This window comes from Prunus persica, chromosome G7, assembly GCF_000346465.2.
Source record: "Prunus persica cultivar Lovell chromosome G7, Prunus_persica_NCBIv2, whole genome shotgun sequence".
NCBI classification, from domain to species: Eukaryota; Viridiplantae; Streptophyta; class Magnoliopsida; order Rosales; family Rosaceae; genus Prunus; species Prunus persica.
This window is the reverse complement of record NC_034015.1, coordinates 14,232,017-14,250,055: the sequence shown is the minus strand read 5'-3', so window position 1 is coordinate 14,250,055 and position 18,039 is coordinate 14,232,017. Positions and strand designations below refer to the sequence as shown.

Sequence of the window (18,039 nt, the reverse complement as noted above, 5' to 3'; positions counted from 1 at the left end):
TTATGACCACTGATTGAATACAAGTTCACCAATTATCTATGACCATAAATTGTACACCAATTAAGCTGTAGCATAGCTCTCCATAGTAACTTATGAACATTGACCAAATATGGGTTCACCAATCATATACGGCAAAAAATGATGCACCTAATTGTCTAAAAGGTAGAGAAGCGTCCATTGGCAACTTCATTTTTTGTGGGCCAGACATTTCTCGCAATAAACTAAACATAACGTTGTTTATGGTTATGTAAAATGGACCAATCAAATGAAATTTAGTTAACCTAATTAATGAGGTTTCCTCTAATGTCACAAAGATTATCGTCAAAAATATTGCACCCAACACGAGCCTCTGGACATACATTTCTTACAAGAAACCAAACACAACGTTGTTTATGGTTATGTAAAATGGACTAATCAAATGAAGTTTAGTTAACCCGCTTTATGAGGTTTCCTCTAACGTCACAAAGATCACACTGAACTTGTGCCTCATGGCAATCATTTCTCACAAGAAACCAAAGACAACATTGTTTATGGTTATGTAAAATGGACCAATTAAATGAAGTTTAGTTAACCCATTTTATGAGGGTTCCTCTAACGTCACAAAGATCAGTCCCAAACCTGAGTCTTAGATACAATGCTATTGGTCAAAGTTAATTGGAGAAACGATAATTCTGACAAAGCACATTGCGTGTACGTTGCCACCTACTCTAACATAAAAGAGGGAGATTCAAATTCAAAAACCAATTGACGTAACTCACTTTTACGTACGATTCAACACTTCTAATCCTAGAAATAAATACTCAAATTACATTACTTAATACTAATTTTACCATTAGAAACAAATATCCAAAAACACACAAAGTGGATGATGCGAGTAGAGTTCATGTTATAATGACGCCATTCTTTTAATAATTTCTGTCATTTGCAGAAAATGCTTAATGGGGAAAATAGGGTTATTTACTCAAATGGTTCTCAAATTTATACTCAAATTTTATTTTAGTCCCTCAATTAAATTATTCGTTCAAATGGTCCATCAACTCTTTATTAATCAACGAATTTGTCCTACCGTTACATTTTCTGTTAATTTTAGTCATGTGAGCAGCACATGTCATTTATGGGAGTAAATAATACGTTTAACAACTAAAAAAATAAAAGATATGGTTAAAAAATTAATACAAAAATTTGTTTATTTTTTAAATTAATTAAAAATTATAAAAGAATAAAAAAAACAACAAAAAGTAACCCAAAAAAAAAAAAAACCAACCACCAAACCTCTCTCTCCCCTCCGCCTTCAGTTTCCTAAATTTAGTAGAGAGGTTGAAGATGCGTCTACATGGGTCTGGGTTTGTTTGAAGAGAGAAATGGAGAAGAGAGAGATAGAGGGGGAGATGAGGAGGGGACATGGAGGGAGGAAGGGAGGGAGGGGAAGAGAGGGTGGGGTGCGTGGAGGAGAAGATGGGGCGATGGTTATCGAGCTAGGGACTAGGAGGTGGGAGAGGGAGAGGTTCTTTTTCTTTTGATTTTTAGTTTTTAATTTATTTAGCATTTATTTAACTGGACTATTTTATTCTTATATTTGATGACAACATACAGAATATAATGATAGGATTAAATCACCGATTAATATAGAGTTAGGGCTCGTTTGGTATACCGTATTAGACTCTGGATAGGAGTAAATAGTCTATGTCAGGTGTTTGGTGTCAACTTGTATTATTTAATTACCCGACTATTTTATACGGGTTGAGCTTTTAATACTCTCCTTACCTGACTAACTAATACAACACACACACCCCGGTTTAGATAATACACGCTTAATTATACGGCTAGAGAAAAAGAACACGCGTTCTACGAAAAAAAATCAGACGCTCTTTTCATCTTCTTCTCCCTAGGGTTGTTCTCTACTATCTTCTCCACTCTTCTCCAGGTATCCATCTTTCACTCTCTCTCTCTTTTTCATACTCTCTCCAATATGCTTTATATATTTCAATTTTTTAGTGGAAATTAGGTTATGAATTTTTTTTTTGGCATTTTTTTAATCGAATGTTTTCTTTGTATGTGATATAGTGATTCGACGTTGTGGGAATATTTAGATTGTTGGTATTAAACATAGTATTGCCAATTTTCGTCCAAAAACAAAAAACTGTGATAGTGTTGGTAGTTTAGTTGAATACATACATACATGACGACTAGGAGAGCAAAATTACAAAATTAAAATTGTATGAACCTGAATTCTAGGAACCATTTTTTTTTTCTTTGTCAATTGCTATTAGAAAAGTAAAGATGGACTTGTCTATTAATGACCAAATTAAGGCACTACGGCTAATTTTGGAGAAAGCAAGTGATGAAAAAACATTCCTGACATTGGATGGTGCTATGAGAAAAGCATTTGTTCTTCTCTTACTTGGGGCGAGGGAGTTGTGATTCACTCTTTCATGTAGTTTGGTTTATGAACAACTTTCTCTTTTGCTCTTAGCACCTTAATATGTGATCACTTTGAATTATACATTATTTGGTACTGTTTTTATTAACGTATGCGAGTATGTTGGAATTTTTATGAGATACTACAATTATGATAATGGGTTATATGAAAAAAAATCTTGGCAAAAACAATTGAAAAACAAATCTTGTCATATGAATCTTACCAAAAAAAAATTTGTGTCATTTGAATCTCAATTTTCATTAAAATTATCAAAGATTTTTTTTATTTTTTATTTATAAATAGTCTGATCTGATGTTATCCGAAACATCACCAAACACAGTATAACTTAGTCAGATTATTTATCCGAAACAGCACCAAACGCCTTATAATATTATGGATAAATAGTCAGTACTCTCCGGAACAAATTAATACTATCCGACAAAAATTAGTCAGTACAGTCTGACGTACCAAATGAATCATTTGAACAAATAATTTGATTAAAAGATTAAAATGTAACTCAGATATAAATTTAAAAACCATTTAAATAAATAATCCGTGCAAAATAATATAAAGAATGACGTACATACCAAATACCATGACAAAGAAAGAAAATCCTTAAAATGAAAAAGAAACAAAGATGCATTGAACCCCACCCAACTTTTGTACCAAAAATTGAAATCATGCATGTACCTCAAAAAAAGAAAATTAATAATAAATCACCACCTAACTGTCCTAACCCAATCATTAAATTGCCCCCCAAACCCAATTAAACAACAATTAATCACTCGCGTGTTAAGCCATGAGCCACAGACAAAAAGGAAACAAGGAATTCTTGATCAAGCGTGTGAGAAGGCAAAATGGGGTCTGGGGCAAGCACGCACCGAAAAGCACAATCCAAAATTAATATTAATTACTTTTAATTAAGGTTTTTTTAAAGGAAAAAATTTGAAACAATATTTACGATTACGCCACCGAATGAAAACCTCACCACCGCTTTCGCTTTTTCTCTCTCCGACAGTGGAAAATTGTAGAGAGAGAAACTCGACCTTCTCTGAAGTCCTCTGAGTCCTGTGACCTTTTTGTTTTCAACGATGGCGGGTTTAAGAGTTTCTAGGGTTTTGTGACGAATCGATTTCTCCAAAGTCTCGATGGAAATGCCCGGTAGGAGATCGAACTACACGCTTCTGAGCCAAGTCCCCGACGACCAGACGGCGGCGTTTTACGATTCGGAGAGCAAGAACAACAAAGGAAAAGCTGAGAGAGGATTCGAGTGGGAAACTGGAGCGGATTTTCGGGCGAATCGGGTCGGGAACCCGTACTCGTCAGTCGGGTTACAGAGGCAGTCGAGTGGGAGCAGCTTCGGTGAGAGCTCGCTCTCCGGTGAATACTACGCTCCGACTCTATCGAATACAGCGGCGAATGAGATCGATGGGTTCGGGTACGTGCCCGACGATGTGTTCAAGGTTGGTGGAGGTGGTGAATTTCGAATGAAAGGTGGGGATGGAGCTGTAGGGACCACCGGTGGCGGTGGCTCGTCTTCGGGGAAGAGCTGGGCTCAGCAGACTGAGGAGAGTTATCAGCTGCAGCTGGCTTTGGCTCTTCGGCTGTCGTCGGAGGCCACTTGTACCGATGATCCCAATTTCTTGGATCTAGTGCCGGATGTATCGTCATCGAGGTCGTCCGGCTCCGTTGACGCTGTTTCGCATCGGTTTTGGGTAGGGTTTCATGTGCTTTCTGTCCTCAATGGATATTTTTGATATGCTATGTTACATTGGGTGTTTGGTTTGCTGCTTTGCTTTGTTAATTGAGTCAATTTATATGCTCATTTTCACGTCTTTTGAGCTGAATTCTTAGTGTCTTAAGAATTTTGTCTTAATCATATTGATAAACTAACATTATATCTCAAATGCCCTATATTATTCCATTCCCTTCACATGCTTCACATCAAACAAGAAAACAATGTTCATGATGGAACTGATTTCTTTCACAACCTAGCCTATTTTGCTTGAGCAAGCAATTGATCACTGAACAATGTATGACTTCAGTTAAACCAAATGGGCATTTCTTACATTATCGTATTCAATTTCTAAGAAAAATGTGTTATGTAGCATTGTGTGATCCTATGTTAGGTTGCAGCTCAGTTTTATGAGTGGATTTACATCTGTAAAACTAATTTAATAAAGTGACAAAACTGTTATGCAAGAGGAAATAGTCAGTATTGGAATTCGGAAATGTAATGCCTCTTTGGGTCTGACCTTACAGTAACTGAAAAGATAGATTAATAAATTCCTGTAGAATGTTGTCAATGAATTAAGATTTCACTTACTAAAATTGTTTGTTATGGAAGTTAAGTTTTTGTAATAAATATAACTATGGATATGGGTCTATTGGTATGTTAGGAATAGTTTTCTCTTGTAAGGTATGGTAAAATCATGTTGTGTGGTCCAGATTCATAGCCTAACAACATTGCATGTCAGATATCTAACTAGAGATCATATATTCCACTTCCTCGCCCAAAATTTCTCAGAAAGCTAAAGGAGTTTAAGAAATGCTTTTGAAACATCATTGTTCGTACATTTTGTTTGCATTTTCTGGTGATAAATGGATAATCCTATCCTATTGATATAATGTGTATCAGGTGAATGGCTGCCTATCGTACTTTGACATAGTGCCTGATGGATTTTACCTAATTCATGGAATAGATCCGTATGTATGGACTGTGTGCACTGATATGCAAGAGAATGGTCGTATACCATCAATTGAATCATTAAGGTCTGTTGATCCTGGCATTGGTTCTTCTATTGAAGTGGTTTTAATTGATCGACGTAGTGATCCCAGCTTAAAGGAACTCCAAAATAGGGTCTTCAGCCTTTCTTGTACTTGCATAACTACAAAAGAGATAGTAGATCAGCTGGCAAAACTTGTATGCAACCGCATGGGGTAAGTTGTCTGTACATTCTATCCTCATCTTTCTGGAACATCTATGTTTGGCATTCATATGTAACTGAGTTCTTATTTCTATCACAAGGGGTTCAGCTTCTGTAGGAGAGGATGAATTTGTCCCCATATGGAGGGAGAGCAGTGATGATCTGAAAGATTGCTTAGGATCTGTTGTTGTTCCAATAGGCAGCCTTTCTGTTGGTCTCTGTAGACATCGTGCTTTATTATTCAAAGTAAGGTTCCTATTTAACATGATATTTTCGGTATCCTTGGCAGAAATGTATTCAGCTTGATCTATTTTGTTGTTGGAGCTGTTATTTTAAATAGAAATATGGACTTGTTCTCTCTTATTTGTTTTAAACAAAACTATTTTTGTTGTTTTTGCTGGTTAAACAGTATGTAATTTCATAAATTCATGTGTGCTTTTGTTTTGAAATTTTAATTTGATAAGAATGAATAGAAATTGTAACCCATATAAGGCAATCTTTGTGCTTTTAAAATTATTCATATGGTTCATGATATGATTCAAACAAGGTTCATGTCTGATCTTTGAAGGTGCTAGCTGACAGAATTGATCTATCATGTCGAATTGCCAAAGGCTGTAAATATTGCACAAGAGATGATGCTTCCTCTTGTCTTGTCCGGTTTGGGCTTGACAGGTATGCAGTTTTATTAACTTTTGTATCTATGAATGTTATAAACTAGTAATGTAATTTACTTTTCAGAGTTGCATGGTGCATAACTGCATAAGTCATCCAAGTTACTGTATGGAAATAAGTTATTTATGATCTTTGTATCTGTTTGAATTTCTTGGTTGATAGTCTAATCCAAGGCTATAGATTCTGTATGCCAAAAAGAATTATATAATAAAACAACATGATCAAATTAAATTTGGATATAATATTTCTCTATTTGGAGAATAGGATTGTCCAAAATTTCATTCCCTTGTTATCAAATTGATGGAGACATATAACATGGTGTTTTTGTTTCACTTCAGGGAGTATTTAGTAGATTTGATTGCAAATCCAGGTTACTTATGCGAGCCCGATTCCTTGCTCAATGGTCCATCATCCATCTCAATTTCTTCACCGCTGCGCTTTCCAAGACTAAAACCAGTTGAACCTACCATTGATTTCAGGTCACTGGCCAAACAGTATTTCTCGGACTGTCAATCGCTTAATCTTGTATTTGATGAAGCTTCTGCAGGTGACTGTTTATTTTTCAAATCAATGACACACGCATATACAAGTCCATGTTGTGGTGGCTTATCTGTTCATTTTATCATTTTTTGATGATCAAGATTTTATTTCACTGTTATGATCTGCTTAGCATAACAGTTTGGAGTTTTATATCTGCTTGAAGTTTAATCATCTCAAGCTCTCGACTAAATTAATTAAAAAAGAGAAATATTTTCTGGGCATGCATATAACCAACTGGTGTTGTATTAACGTTTTTTTTAATTTATATATGATCAACTATTGAATTTTTTTTTTAATGACAATATGTCCTTGCTAAATCAGATAATATTAAGCATAGACATGGATATAGGATTCAGGTACAGTATGACACGGATACATCAATCAGGAGAATCCTAAAAGTAGATCAGGATAATCCTGGATGCATCACGTATCTTTCTGTTCATCTACAGTTTGGAGAACCTGATAAAAACTATGCAAATAAAGTTGGATACATCAGCATCTCACACCATGCTCTATACCCTTTGTGTTGATATTATATTTTCTCTGGTGTAGGTAGTACATCTAGGGTTTTTTTAGGTACAACTTGTAAAAATCCCAATGGATATTCTTTGAGGTTTGTTTCAGTTTTGAATTTGGTATAAACGAGCAGAGATGGTATGTTCTGCTAATGCATCATTTAGTTTGACATTTTTAGTTCTTTTCTTTTGATTCTTTGGGGTTGGGGGGAACTTGGGATAGATACAATTTTAATGTCAAAACTGGGATGATTCTGAGCTCTTACAGAATGGATAAACGGAATGTCTATGTTTTTATTCTGTAAATTGGCATTCATCATCATGACATTCCAGTTCACGGATGATTGTTTTCCATCATCACAGGAAGTGCTGTTGACGAGGACAATAAGGAATTCTCTATGTATCCTAAACAGTTAGATAGGAAGATTACAGAAGGAAACAACCTTTTACTAGTTTCAAGTCTCAATGACAACACTTCTATGTATGCAAAAGTTTCTCAGCCGAGTTTTGAAGATAGAAATCCCCAATTATTTAACCCTTCTCAAAACATTGTACACACACCAGGCATGGTAAAAGATCCAATCCCTCTAAAGCGTATACCACCCATAGGGCATAGAGATGTTTCAAGAGTGGATACAACTAAAGGCTCGAGGTTTGTCGAGGGAGTTCAACTGGTTCCTAGTAAACCAAGTAAAGAGCTCACATTCGATATAGAGGATTTGGACATCCCATGGAATGATCTTGTACTAAAAGATAGAATTGGTGCAGGTATTTTACCCCCCCTTTTAACTATCATTTAGAGTACAATCATGAAAGTCATTTAATAGCTTGGAGATTAAAAATTAAAAAAGATAGCTTGAAGAGCTCATACTCTCTTCATGCATTTCATAAAATTGAGTTTGTATATGAGGATGTGAAATCTGATATCGTGCATTTGCAGGTTCTTTTGGAACTGTTCATCGTGCCGATTGGCATGGCTCTGTAAGCACCTAATCTGTTTATACTCTGGGCTCATGAAATCTTATTCTTATCCCTTCATTCATAAGACTGATAAAAAGTTGTACTTTTAAGGATGTTGCTGTGAAAATTCTTATGGAGCAAGACTTTCATGCCGAACGCTTTAAAGAATTTTTGAGAGAGGTTTGTAATAGCAATATATTGAAATTTTAAAAACATAATTGATTGCAGTGTGAATTTCTTTGTCTTGATTTTGATATGCAGCATGGCTTTTTCTGTTTGCTAGGTTACTATAATGAAACGGCTGCGGCATCCAAATATTGTTCTCTTTATGGGTGCAGTTACGAAGCCCCCAAACTTGTCCATTGTGACAGAATATTTATCAAGGTTTTATGATTTCCTCTTACATCCACTCCTTCCCCTACTACCGCCCCCTCAAATAGGAACTTGATGCCTATAAGACATTTAGGCTGCATCAAGAGCTTTTACAATTGTTTAATGATCTAAATTATGGGCTCTAAACTGCAGAGGTAGCTTGTATAGGCTTTTGCATAAACCTGGCGCAATGGAGGCATTGGATGAGAAGCGCCGGTTGAATATGGCTTACGATGTGGTGTGCATTTGAAGAATCCATAATTTCTTTTCTTTTGTGTGGCTTCTTATTCTTCCGTTGTCTTTACATATTTAAGTTTTTATTCAATATTTTTGGCTACATGATTTGAATTGTTTCACACAGGCAAAAGGAATGAATTATCTTCATAGACGCAATCCTCCTATTGTTCATCGAGACTTAAAATCTCCAAATCTGTTGGTGGACAAAAAATATACAGTGAAGGTGAGGATCCTTAAGCTCACCCACATTTATTTTGCTTGTGGTTTGGGTGCTGGGAATGCATTGTCAATTTTATCTTAATATTTAATGAGCTTGGTGAAAGAATCTCGTTGCTTCATGATTTCTCATGGCTCTCATAAGTTTAATTTTTAGTGGCATGCGCCCCACTATTAAGTACTTTTATGTATTTGGAATGGAGCATGACTATAAGCTTACCTGCATTTATTTACTTACTGTAATATTGCCATTTTGTTTATACAATTTGTCTTGCCTGTTCATTTGTAGGTTTGTGACTTTGGTCTTTCCCGTTTAAAGGCAAACACTTTTCTCTCATCAAAGTCAGCTGCTGGGACTGTAAGTTCTTTAAAACTAGACAAGAACCTGAAGGTTATCATTTTAAGGTGGCTTTACATGTTCATGACAATTGAAAATTGAAAATTATTAGCCGGAATGGATGGCACCGGAAGTCCTGCGTGATGAACCGTCAAATGAGAAGTCAGATGTTTACAGTTTTGGTGTAATATTGTGGGAACTAGCTACACTGCAACAGCCGTGGGGTAATTTAAATCCAGCACAGGTTTGTTTTTCATGTTAATAAGTTGAATGATGGAAGTGTACATCCATACATATAATCTGTGTTATGCTCTTATATTATAGATTAGAACGGGGAATGTAACTATGAAAATGTTTTACATTATTCTTTACAGTTTCTCCTTCAGTTGAGAATTTTACTGAAATGTGTATGTTGTATACTTTTACATGAGTTCATACATCATGATGATACATAGTGTTTCTTTTATATGTTGTGTAGGTTGTGGCAGCTGTTGGTTTTAAGAACAAAAGGCTTGAGATTCCACGTGATTTGAATCCTCAAGTGGCTTCGATCATTGAGGCTTGCTGGGCCAAGTGAGTTTGAGATTCTAATTTTCATATATTAGATTAACGTCTGTATGCGAATCTCCCCTTTCAATACTTTTCTTTAATAACAATGGTCATACTGCAGTGAGCCCTGGAAACGACCTTCATTTGCTAGTATCATGGAATCTTTGATGCCGTTGATTAAACCTCCGGCGACTCAACCTAGTCGTCCAGGCGTGCCATTACTCAGCTGAATGGGCGAATGCTTATTCATGCACATAATACAGCATTCTTTTGAGAAGTGATGTCTGGCAGGCATGCATGCTGTTCATAGTCTCGGGTATGCCTAAAATTTCCATTTCAGTTTCCCAAAATTGAGTAGTGCCCTATTCTTGGACTAGTAATGACATAGGTATCTTAAGATTGGTATAGAAATAGTGCAGCGTGGGATCTTTATACAGCCACACAATTTCAACCTGTATGCAATTCAAGTTTAACCTAATCCAACAGCATGTAACTTCATGCGGTGTGCATGGAATCCTGTTGTCTCTTTCTTTATATGCTAGTTGATCAGTATAGCATGTAACTCCATGCTTTCTGTAATCATCATGTGCATGCAGCCTGTGCGGACTGTTGCCTCTTTTTTGTGTGCTAATTGGAACAGCATGCAACTTCATGCTTCCTTTAACAGTCGTGTGTAGCCTGCTGGTACTGTGACCTCACTAATCAGAACATCACGTAACATCTTCCTCTAGTAGTTTGTGGATACAAACCTGTTAGACTGTCATTTAACTGCGCGTGCACATGCACTCTCATTTAACAGCTTCTGGTAGCTGTGGATAAAATACCGTTCAAATTTGGGTTTCGAGGGCTTGCAATAAAACTTTCTATTTACCCCGAGTGCATGTGCTATCCGCACGCTTGAGTGTTGTTTACTTCAAATAATTTTTTTATTTCTTTTGCTTGGTCAATTTCCTGTATATTAAACTTGTATGTGTAAATTTCTGATGCTTGTTCTCTGGCTGCAGAACCATTGTACAGTTCTGTTCTAATCTCCAATTCAGTATTCTTTATCGCCATCACTTCTTACACATAGAAGTCCACCGAAAAACTGTCCTGTCACGCCATCTTGGGAAAGTTGTATCATTTCTATTCATAATTTTTGTATGTAAAAGAGTGCGACTAGAATCAGGTAGCAGCTTTCCCATCATGGTACACAACTTGACGTTGTCTTTCAACATGTAATGACTTTGTATAAATTGTGAAGGTTAGTCACTCAGTTTAGCAGGTTTCTATTTTTGCTCCCCAAGTGCAATGGAGAAAACAAAAGTAGAAAGCTAATACATACTCTTTTAGCATCTCTACAACGGTCTGATTGATCATGGACGCATTGTCTTGTGATCATTTTTTTCAACTAGTTTGCAGCATGTTGCAGATTATAATAAGCAGAGAAATTATCTACTTAAAGTAGTTTGCAGCAAATTTTTACTTGTAATTTATAATAGGAATTATTGAGCCATGTGTTTTTATTCGTTTTGCTTTGCTTAAAGCAGCCCAAAAAAGTTTTTCCGATCAAATCCTAATATTATAGAATGCAGAGTTTACACGACTATTAGCAATTTTTTTTAAAAAAAATGTTGAATGTTATATTATAGGCCTGTGACGCCCGTGTGTGGGCAGGCAAAGTAAGAAGTTTCTTACTAAGAATGTGGGGAGATTCTTCAATAAGTATTTTTAAGTGGAGGATTAGTTTATACTTCTATTCTTGGATGTTGGATTGCATTTATTAAATGTGTTAGTAGTCTTTTAGATGTAATTTAACGGTCGAAATTTTTAGTATGTAATCAATTCTCAACTTAAATATTTATTTGAGAATGTCCTAATAAAGCTTGCTGAACAGATTCTGTGATATATTCTACTTGTCTTGAGAAATATTATAAAATTATTTTGACAAAAAAAAAACAAGATATTAAAATTTTGGACCTCGGTTTCTGGTCGTTGGATTTGAACAAAATGAACTTGTCTAGTCGGGAGGCATGCATGTGATTAGTGTGCTGTGGTCATTTCGAAGAGGTGACGAGTGGGGTGGTGAACGTCAATAAAACCAGAGAATCCTTACACAAAAAAACACCAGATAATGCAAAGTACCCATTCAAATTGGAGTAAATGATGTTGGTGCAGAAAAATACTAAAATACCCTTGTCATGTTGTCAAACTTTATGGAATCACCGGTATGAGGCAATGTGGAACATCAAACTTTGGTCAATAGGGCGAAGTGGGTTACTTTAATTTTAAGGAGATAAATTGGGATTTGACCAATGTTTTAAAGTGTACTGTAGCAGTTAAGCCTAAATTGTAAGCTAATTATCAATTTTCAAGATATTTTGAGATGGGACGCTCTGAACCACATTTGAACATGGAGTGGGCAGAGCTCCACAAGAGCAAACATATAATTGTGGATCATAACTAAAGACAGCCCACTTGATTTGTTTGTCTGATTTAGTGTAAATAAATCCTTCCACACATGACATGATATTAGGTTTTACATCAAAGCGTCTCCACTTGATTTGTTTGTCTGATTCATGGATGCTTTATTGCTGATGTTTCCTTTGAACCATTGATATAGGGGAATTCAATTGTAAAAATAGACTTCTCAACTTTTTGTACATGTCTCAAAGATACATTGAACCATTGAAACATTGAACCATTGTTCGGACAGAAATGAAGGTACAGGGAGAGAGAGACAGATACTAGAGAAGTAAAGAGGGAAAGAAAAAGATGAGGAAGAGAGAAATGGAGAGGTTCAATTTGGGTAGGTGAGAAACGGGGAGTTGGGTGGGTTAAGGGGATTTAATTCTGTTGGGATTTTTCAACTACGACTGGAACGAATGGAGGGAGCCTGGGGATTGCGATGGGAAGGGTTCCAAGTGCTTTAACGTGCCTTTTTTGACGTGACTTTTTTGACAAAATTGTCTCAAAATGGTTGCAAGATTGACTATTTATGAGTGATCTACCAAAAAATACTTGGGTGTTGTTGAAGCCTAATTTGGGCTAATTTTGTGGCGAATGTTCTCCCAATTACGCTTCAAGGTATGACAGTTGTGGAAATTCATTTACCAGCTGACTCAAAGTCAAAGAGTAGACGACCAAAACAATTTGGTTGGACAACTCATCAACCAGATTGACTTGGTTCGATACATTGGCCTTGGATCCCAAAGTGAAGAGAGAAGGATGGACAAACGCACTGACATGCAGTTCAAGAGGTCCTAAGCAGGTAGAGCATAATCGAGTAGGCAAGGAGAAGGACAAGAATATGATGTTCAGCACGCATGCATGTCACAAGCATTTGCGAACCCCGGTGAAGTTCGAATTGCGTGATAATTCATGGTGAAAAATGATAGTTTACCGTTATAACTAACACTATATGGTTAATTAAGATCCTCTAACACAATATTGAAAAGAAAAAATATTTAAGATCCTCTAACACAATATTGAATCCCCATATAATAACCACTGATTATAAGATAAACCTAGGACAACAACGTCGTAAGTATATCACTAAAGAATTTTTTTTTTCTTTTTATTTTTATAAGTACAGTTATTTAATAGATTTTTGGACGAAACCTGACGACACAAACTACTTTTGAGCACGAAAATTAACTTGAGACCCATTAATGATACAAAAAAGGTTAAAGACACAACTTAATAGTTTCGTTAACCTCATGTTATGTGATAATAATAATAAAAAACCCTTTAAAGAAAAAGGTTTAAATGATGTGGACATTTTTTCGGTTTAATATTTAGCCACGTCCTCCATTTTAAGGACTTGTGGAAAATTATCTATTCTATCCCTTCTTTTATTAGTCACTCACTCCTATAAATACGTATTAATCGATGTGCTAGAAGAAAGTATAATTTCAAGTAAAATGGAGTTGGAGGAATTGGAAGGACAAGAGCCAGTGAGTCCAAATGGTCAGTACTTCAGTAGCAATGTGATATCTCTATCGGTTCTTGCTGTTTGGGAATTTGAGATTCCAATCGATCCCGAGTCTCAAACAATACCGTTGCTTATTAAGAACGTCTTCCTCCCCGTCAGCCCTCGTTTCTCCTCTATCATGGTATGCTCTCTCTCTCTCTCTCTCTCTCTCTCTCTCTCTCTCTCTCTCTCTCTCTCTCTCTCTCTCTCTCTCTCTCTCTCTCTCTTATATAATACTTGTATTATACATGTAGGTAGGTACTTTTTTTATATATATTTTTTTATAAATACTTCTTCTTTCTGTACATGTCTCAAAGATTCAGAAAAATATATTATTTTTAAAAATTAAATATACAATACACGTAATCTTAAATATTTTTTTACAAACTTTTCAATAGTAGGGAAAAATTCATGTACGTATATACATAATTGTCATATATTATTGAATAAAATTAATATATATTTTAAATTTTAAATAAATAATATTACAATATTATATAGTGACCTATATTTGAGAACTTGAGCAATAGTTTATTTGGAAACAGGTTGAAAATAAAGGAAAGAAACAGTGGAAAAGGGTGGAAGTGAAGCTTGAAGACCACGTTTACACCCCTTCTTTCCCTTCCGGCCTGTCGCTTGAATCATACGACAAGTATTTTGACGACTATATTTCAAAGCTATTAACAGAAAGATTTCCACAAGGCAAACCACTATGGGAAATTCATATTATCAACTACCCAACTAGCAATGCAGCTGCTAATGTAATCTTCAAGTTACACCACGCGCTTGGAGATGGTTACTCTCTCATGGGTGCCCTGATTTCTTCTTTGCAAAGGGCTGACAACCCTTCTCTTCCCTTAACTTTTCCTTCACGGAAGCGATCCGAATCAAAGAGAGAAAATTTTGTGACTAAAACTTTCTCAGGTTTCTGCAACACCATTTCAGACTTGTGGTCGGGCACTTTAAAGACCATGAACGGAGATGTTGTAACACCAATCAGGTCTGGTAATGATGCGATTGAATTTCGGCCAGCAACTGTATCAACTATGACATTTTCTCTTGATCAAATCAAATCAATCAAGGACAAGCTTGGAGTGGTAAGATGAATCAACTATACTCGGATTTTGTCTGAGGAATGTTATATATATGCAATTATATTTCTCTCTCATACTTCATTTACTTAAGGCACGGCCCGCTCTGACTTTAGAGTGATCAGGTGTGAATTTCGCTCTAATTTTTTATTGTAGAAATGTCATCTAGACATCTTAAAGAAAAATTTAAGAGAAATGTCATTTTAAAAATTTCATGATTTGTCATCTGACTTTAACACAATTCAGTTTTCCATCCACTTTTAAGGGTATTTTAGTCTTACCATTTTCAAGAAAAAAAAAAGTGAAAAATTGACATCTCCCCTTCTCCCCCAACACAACACCACTGCCCCCAAAACACATCGCACAGGACCCCTTCCCCCCTCTTCTGTATCTCTCTCTCTCTCTCTCTCTCTCTCTCTCTCTCTCTCTGAGCATGTATAAACAATTTTATGGTGTTCATTGAGCATGGAAATGGGAAAATACCAAAAATAAAAAAGATAAAGATAAAGGTGGACTCGATTTGGGTGGGCTGAGGAAATTTGTGTGTGAAGGGTAGGTGTTTCATGGTAGATAGAGAAAGAGGAAGGGCCTGTGAAAAGGGAAGGGGGAATGGATTTCAAAGTCAGTGGGGTTGGTTGAAGCTGCTAGTGGCGCAGGGGAGGGGGAAGGTGATTTTTTTTTTTTTTCAATTTTAATTGTTTAAAAGATAAAAAAAAAATTATAATGATTTTTCTATTTTTAAAATACCCTTGAAAATGGAAAGACTAAAATACATTTAAAATGTATGAAAAATTAGATGGTGTTAAAGTTAGATGAAAAATCGTGAATTTTGAAACATTAAAGTGACATTTCTCTTAAATTTTTCTTTAAGGTGACAAATTGAATAAACCTAGGACATTACATTCTAATTAGGAAATAAAAGCATCATTATAAAGTTGGAAAAGCTGTGACTATTGAAGTGGGAAATAAAGTATTGTTTGAGTGAGAAGTCATTTAAGAAATAAAGAAATTATGCATTTTTTGCATCTTCAAAATAAGTCACGTAATTTGAGAAATGGATCAATAAATACGGTAGTCCACATGCAATTCTCAAGTCGGTTTTTTTCACTCCTGAATACTCATCTAGATAGTACAATACTAGAGCGTATTTTAGTGGCTCGTTGTGTCCATAGTTGACGTTTTGGAGCAGTACGTATTACCTTTAAAACATGATTGTTGTGTCTTGATATCAAACTAAATCTACTTATTTGTTCATTATATACAATGTAATTTACCTTTTCACTTACTATTACAGACTGTAAATGATGTTCTGACCGGGATGATCTTCTTCGGAACTCGACTGTACATGCAAGAGATGAACCAAAGTTCAAGCAAAGCAGATTGTACAGCAATGGTGTTGCTCAACACAAGGATCATGGGGGATTATTTGCCAATCGAGGAGATGATCAAACCCAACAGCAAGGCGCCATGGGGAAATCGGTTTACATTCATGCATGTACCCATACCCAAGTTAACTGAACTCTCAAATGCGCTGGACTTTATCTGGAACGCATGCAAAACAATAAAGAGAAAGAGAAACTCTTTCGCTGCTTATTTCAATAGTAGGCTACTGGAGATTGTGCACAAATTTGGAGGCCATGAGGTTAGTAAATTTAAAGTGAAGACTACACTATGAAATCCTTTAGTCACTATGCTGGCACGACACGACCTGATTAATTTGAACCTGCTCAATTTCCTTCAGAGCTTAAACTTAGAAATTTTTATTATTTAGTAGTGGTAACATATTGCTAATTTTTTGCAGGCATGCGGGAAATACATTCATCGCACATTGAAAAACTCGAGCATGCTAATCTCAAATTTGATTGGACCTGTGGAACAAATGTCTTTGGCTAATCATCCAATAAAAGGTTTATACTTTGTGGTCGGTGGTGGACCTCTGGTATGTCACAGATTGTTATGAATCTTGCGTAAAAATTTAACTCTTAGAGAACATAAGTTCCCTCCTATTTAGTCAGTAAAAATTTAGCTCAATTGGTTAAGTTCTTTCACTTCCACCTATATAGGCAGACGTTCGAATTCCCCAGACACCCATCAAATATTTGTGCAAACCACCACTCTTCCAATCGTTTGTATAAATAAATAAAAATTACTATAAATGGTTCAACACTAAAAAAAAAATATTAAGAATTAATGAACCTTCTTTTGTACTTTTCAAGTTTAATTTGTATTATTAATTTTTTCCATTACGAAATTTAGAACTAATGTAACATTCCTTACATGGATGGTTCTGCAGAGCTTTGAAATAACCATTGTAAGTTACATGGGGAAAGTGAGGGTCGCCTTCAATATGGAAAAAGGCGTCATAGATCCACAAAAGTTGAAGTCGTGCATGGAAAATGCCTTGCAAATGATACTCAACGACTCGCACAAACATATGTCGCTTAACATTTAAGATGCTGGCTGGCATGCTGCACATGTCCAAGTTCCACCACTATTTTAAATAAAAAGGCTTTATTTTCCAGCATTGTTGTTAAAGTGCAAATTTGTTCTTTGAATATTTTTGTTTAGGTGATGAGGTGCTAAATCGTGGAATAACTCAAATGCATGCAGTTTTTCTAGAGTATTTGTTGCGCCCATTTTCTTCATTTTTGCTTAGGGGTGTGAAAGATGCAATCCAATTTAATCCATTCAAATTAATCGATCTAATTCAATCTAATTTAAATCAGTTTCAATGATTTAAAGGATTGAATTAGATTCCTAATTTTCAAAGCCTATATAATTGGATCAAATGACGAATTTGCTTGTGAGAATCCAATCCACTCTAGTTACTTTCATACTTATTTTACTGAAATAGGTCACTGTAATTGAGAAGGTCATTAACATTTTAAGGAGCCAAGCTGGCCGGGCTGCATTTGTAGTGAGACTCGAAAGTGGCTGGGCAGATCTGGAAAATTATGGCCGGGCTCGGAATGGAGCCGGATTTTTGTTGCCCAAGGAGATGCGGCCGAGTTTTGCTAGGAGTTGCGGCCGAGTCTTGTTAGAAGTTGCGGCCCCATTTTTTAGTTTTGAGCAAACAGTTTTGGAGAATGGCGGCTGGAGTACTTGGTTTCTTTGTAAATCGGGCTAAAAGGGTTTTTGAGTTGGAGGCTTGATTGACTTATTGTATATACATACATATTATATTATATTAATATAATATAATGCTATGGCTGGAATCAAATATATATATGTATTAATCAGTCCCGATCTCTT

General features: G+C 35.8%; 2 protein-coding genes across 2 annotated transcripts; both read left to right on the top strand.

The window, feature by feature from the left end:
- On the top strand, positions 3,309-11,326 carry LOC18770480 (serine/threonine-protein kinase CTR1). The gene is made up of 16 exons (XM_020568457.1): positions 3,309-4,134; positions 5,058-5,359; positions 5,448-5,592; positions 5,915-6,018; positions 6,357-6,565; positions 7,437-7,841; positions 8,014-8,054; positions 8,145-8,213; positions 8,317-8,417; positions 8,559-8,643; positions 8,767-8,865; positions 9,148-9,216; positions 9,308-9,439; positions 9,674-9,768; positions 9,866-10,060; positions 10,749-11,326. The coding sequence occupies exons 1-15, from the start codon at positions 3,568-3,570 to the stop codon at positions 9,972-9,974; spliced, it is 2,532 nt and encodes an 843-aa protein (XP_020424046.1). The 5' UTR covers positions 3,309-3,567; the 3' UTR covers positions 9,975-10,060; positions 10,749-11,326.
- Positions 13,612-17,410, top strand: LOC18770886 (O-acyltransferase WSD1). The gene is made up of 5 exons (XM_007203385.2): positions 13,612-13,838; positions 14,242-14,793; positions 16,082-16,429; positions 16,589-16,726; positions 17,081-17,410. The coding sequence occupies exons 1-5, from the start codon at positions 13,647-13,649 to the stop codon at positions 17,237-17,239; spliced, it is 1,389 nt and encodes a 462-aa protein (XP_007203447.1). The 5' UTR covers positions 13,612-13,646; the 3' UTR covers positions 17,240-17,410.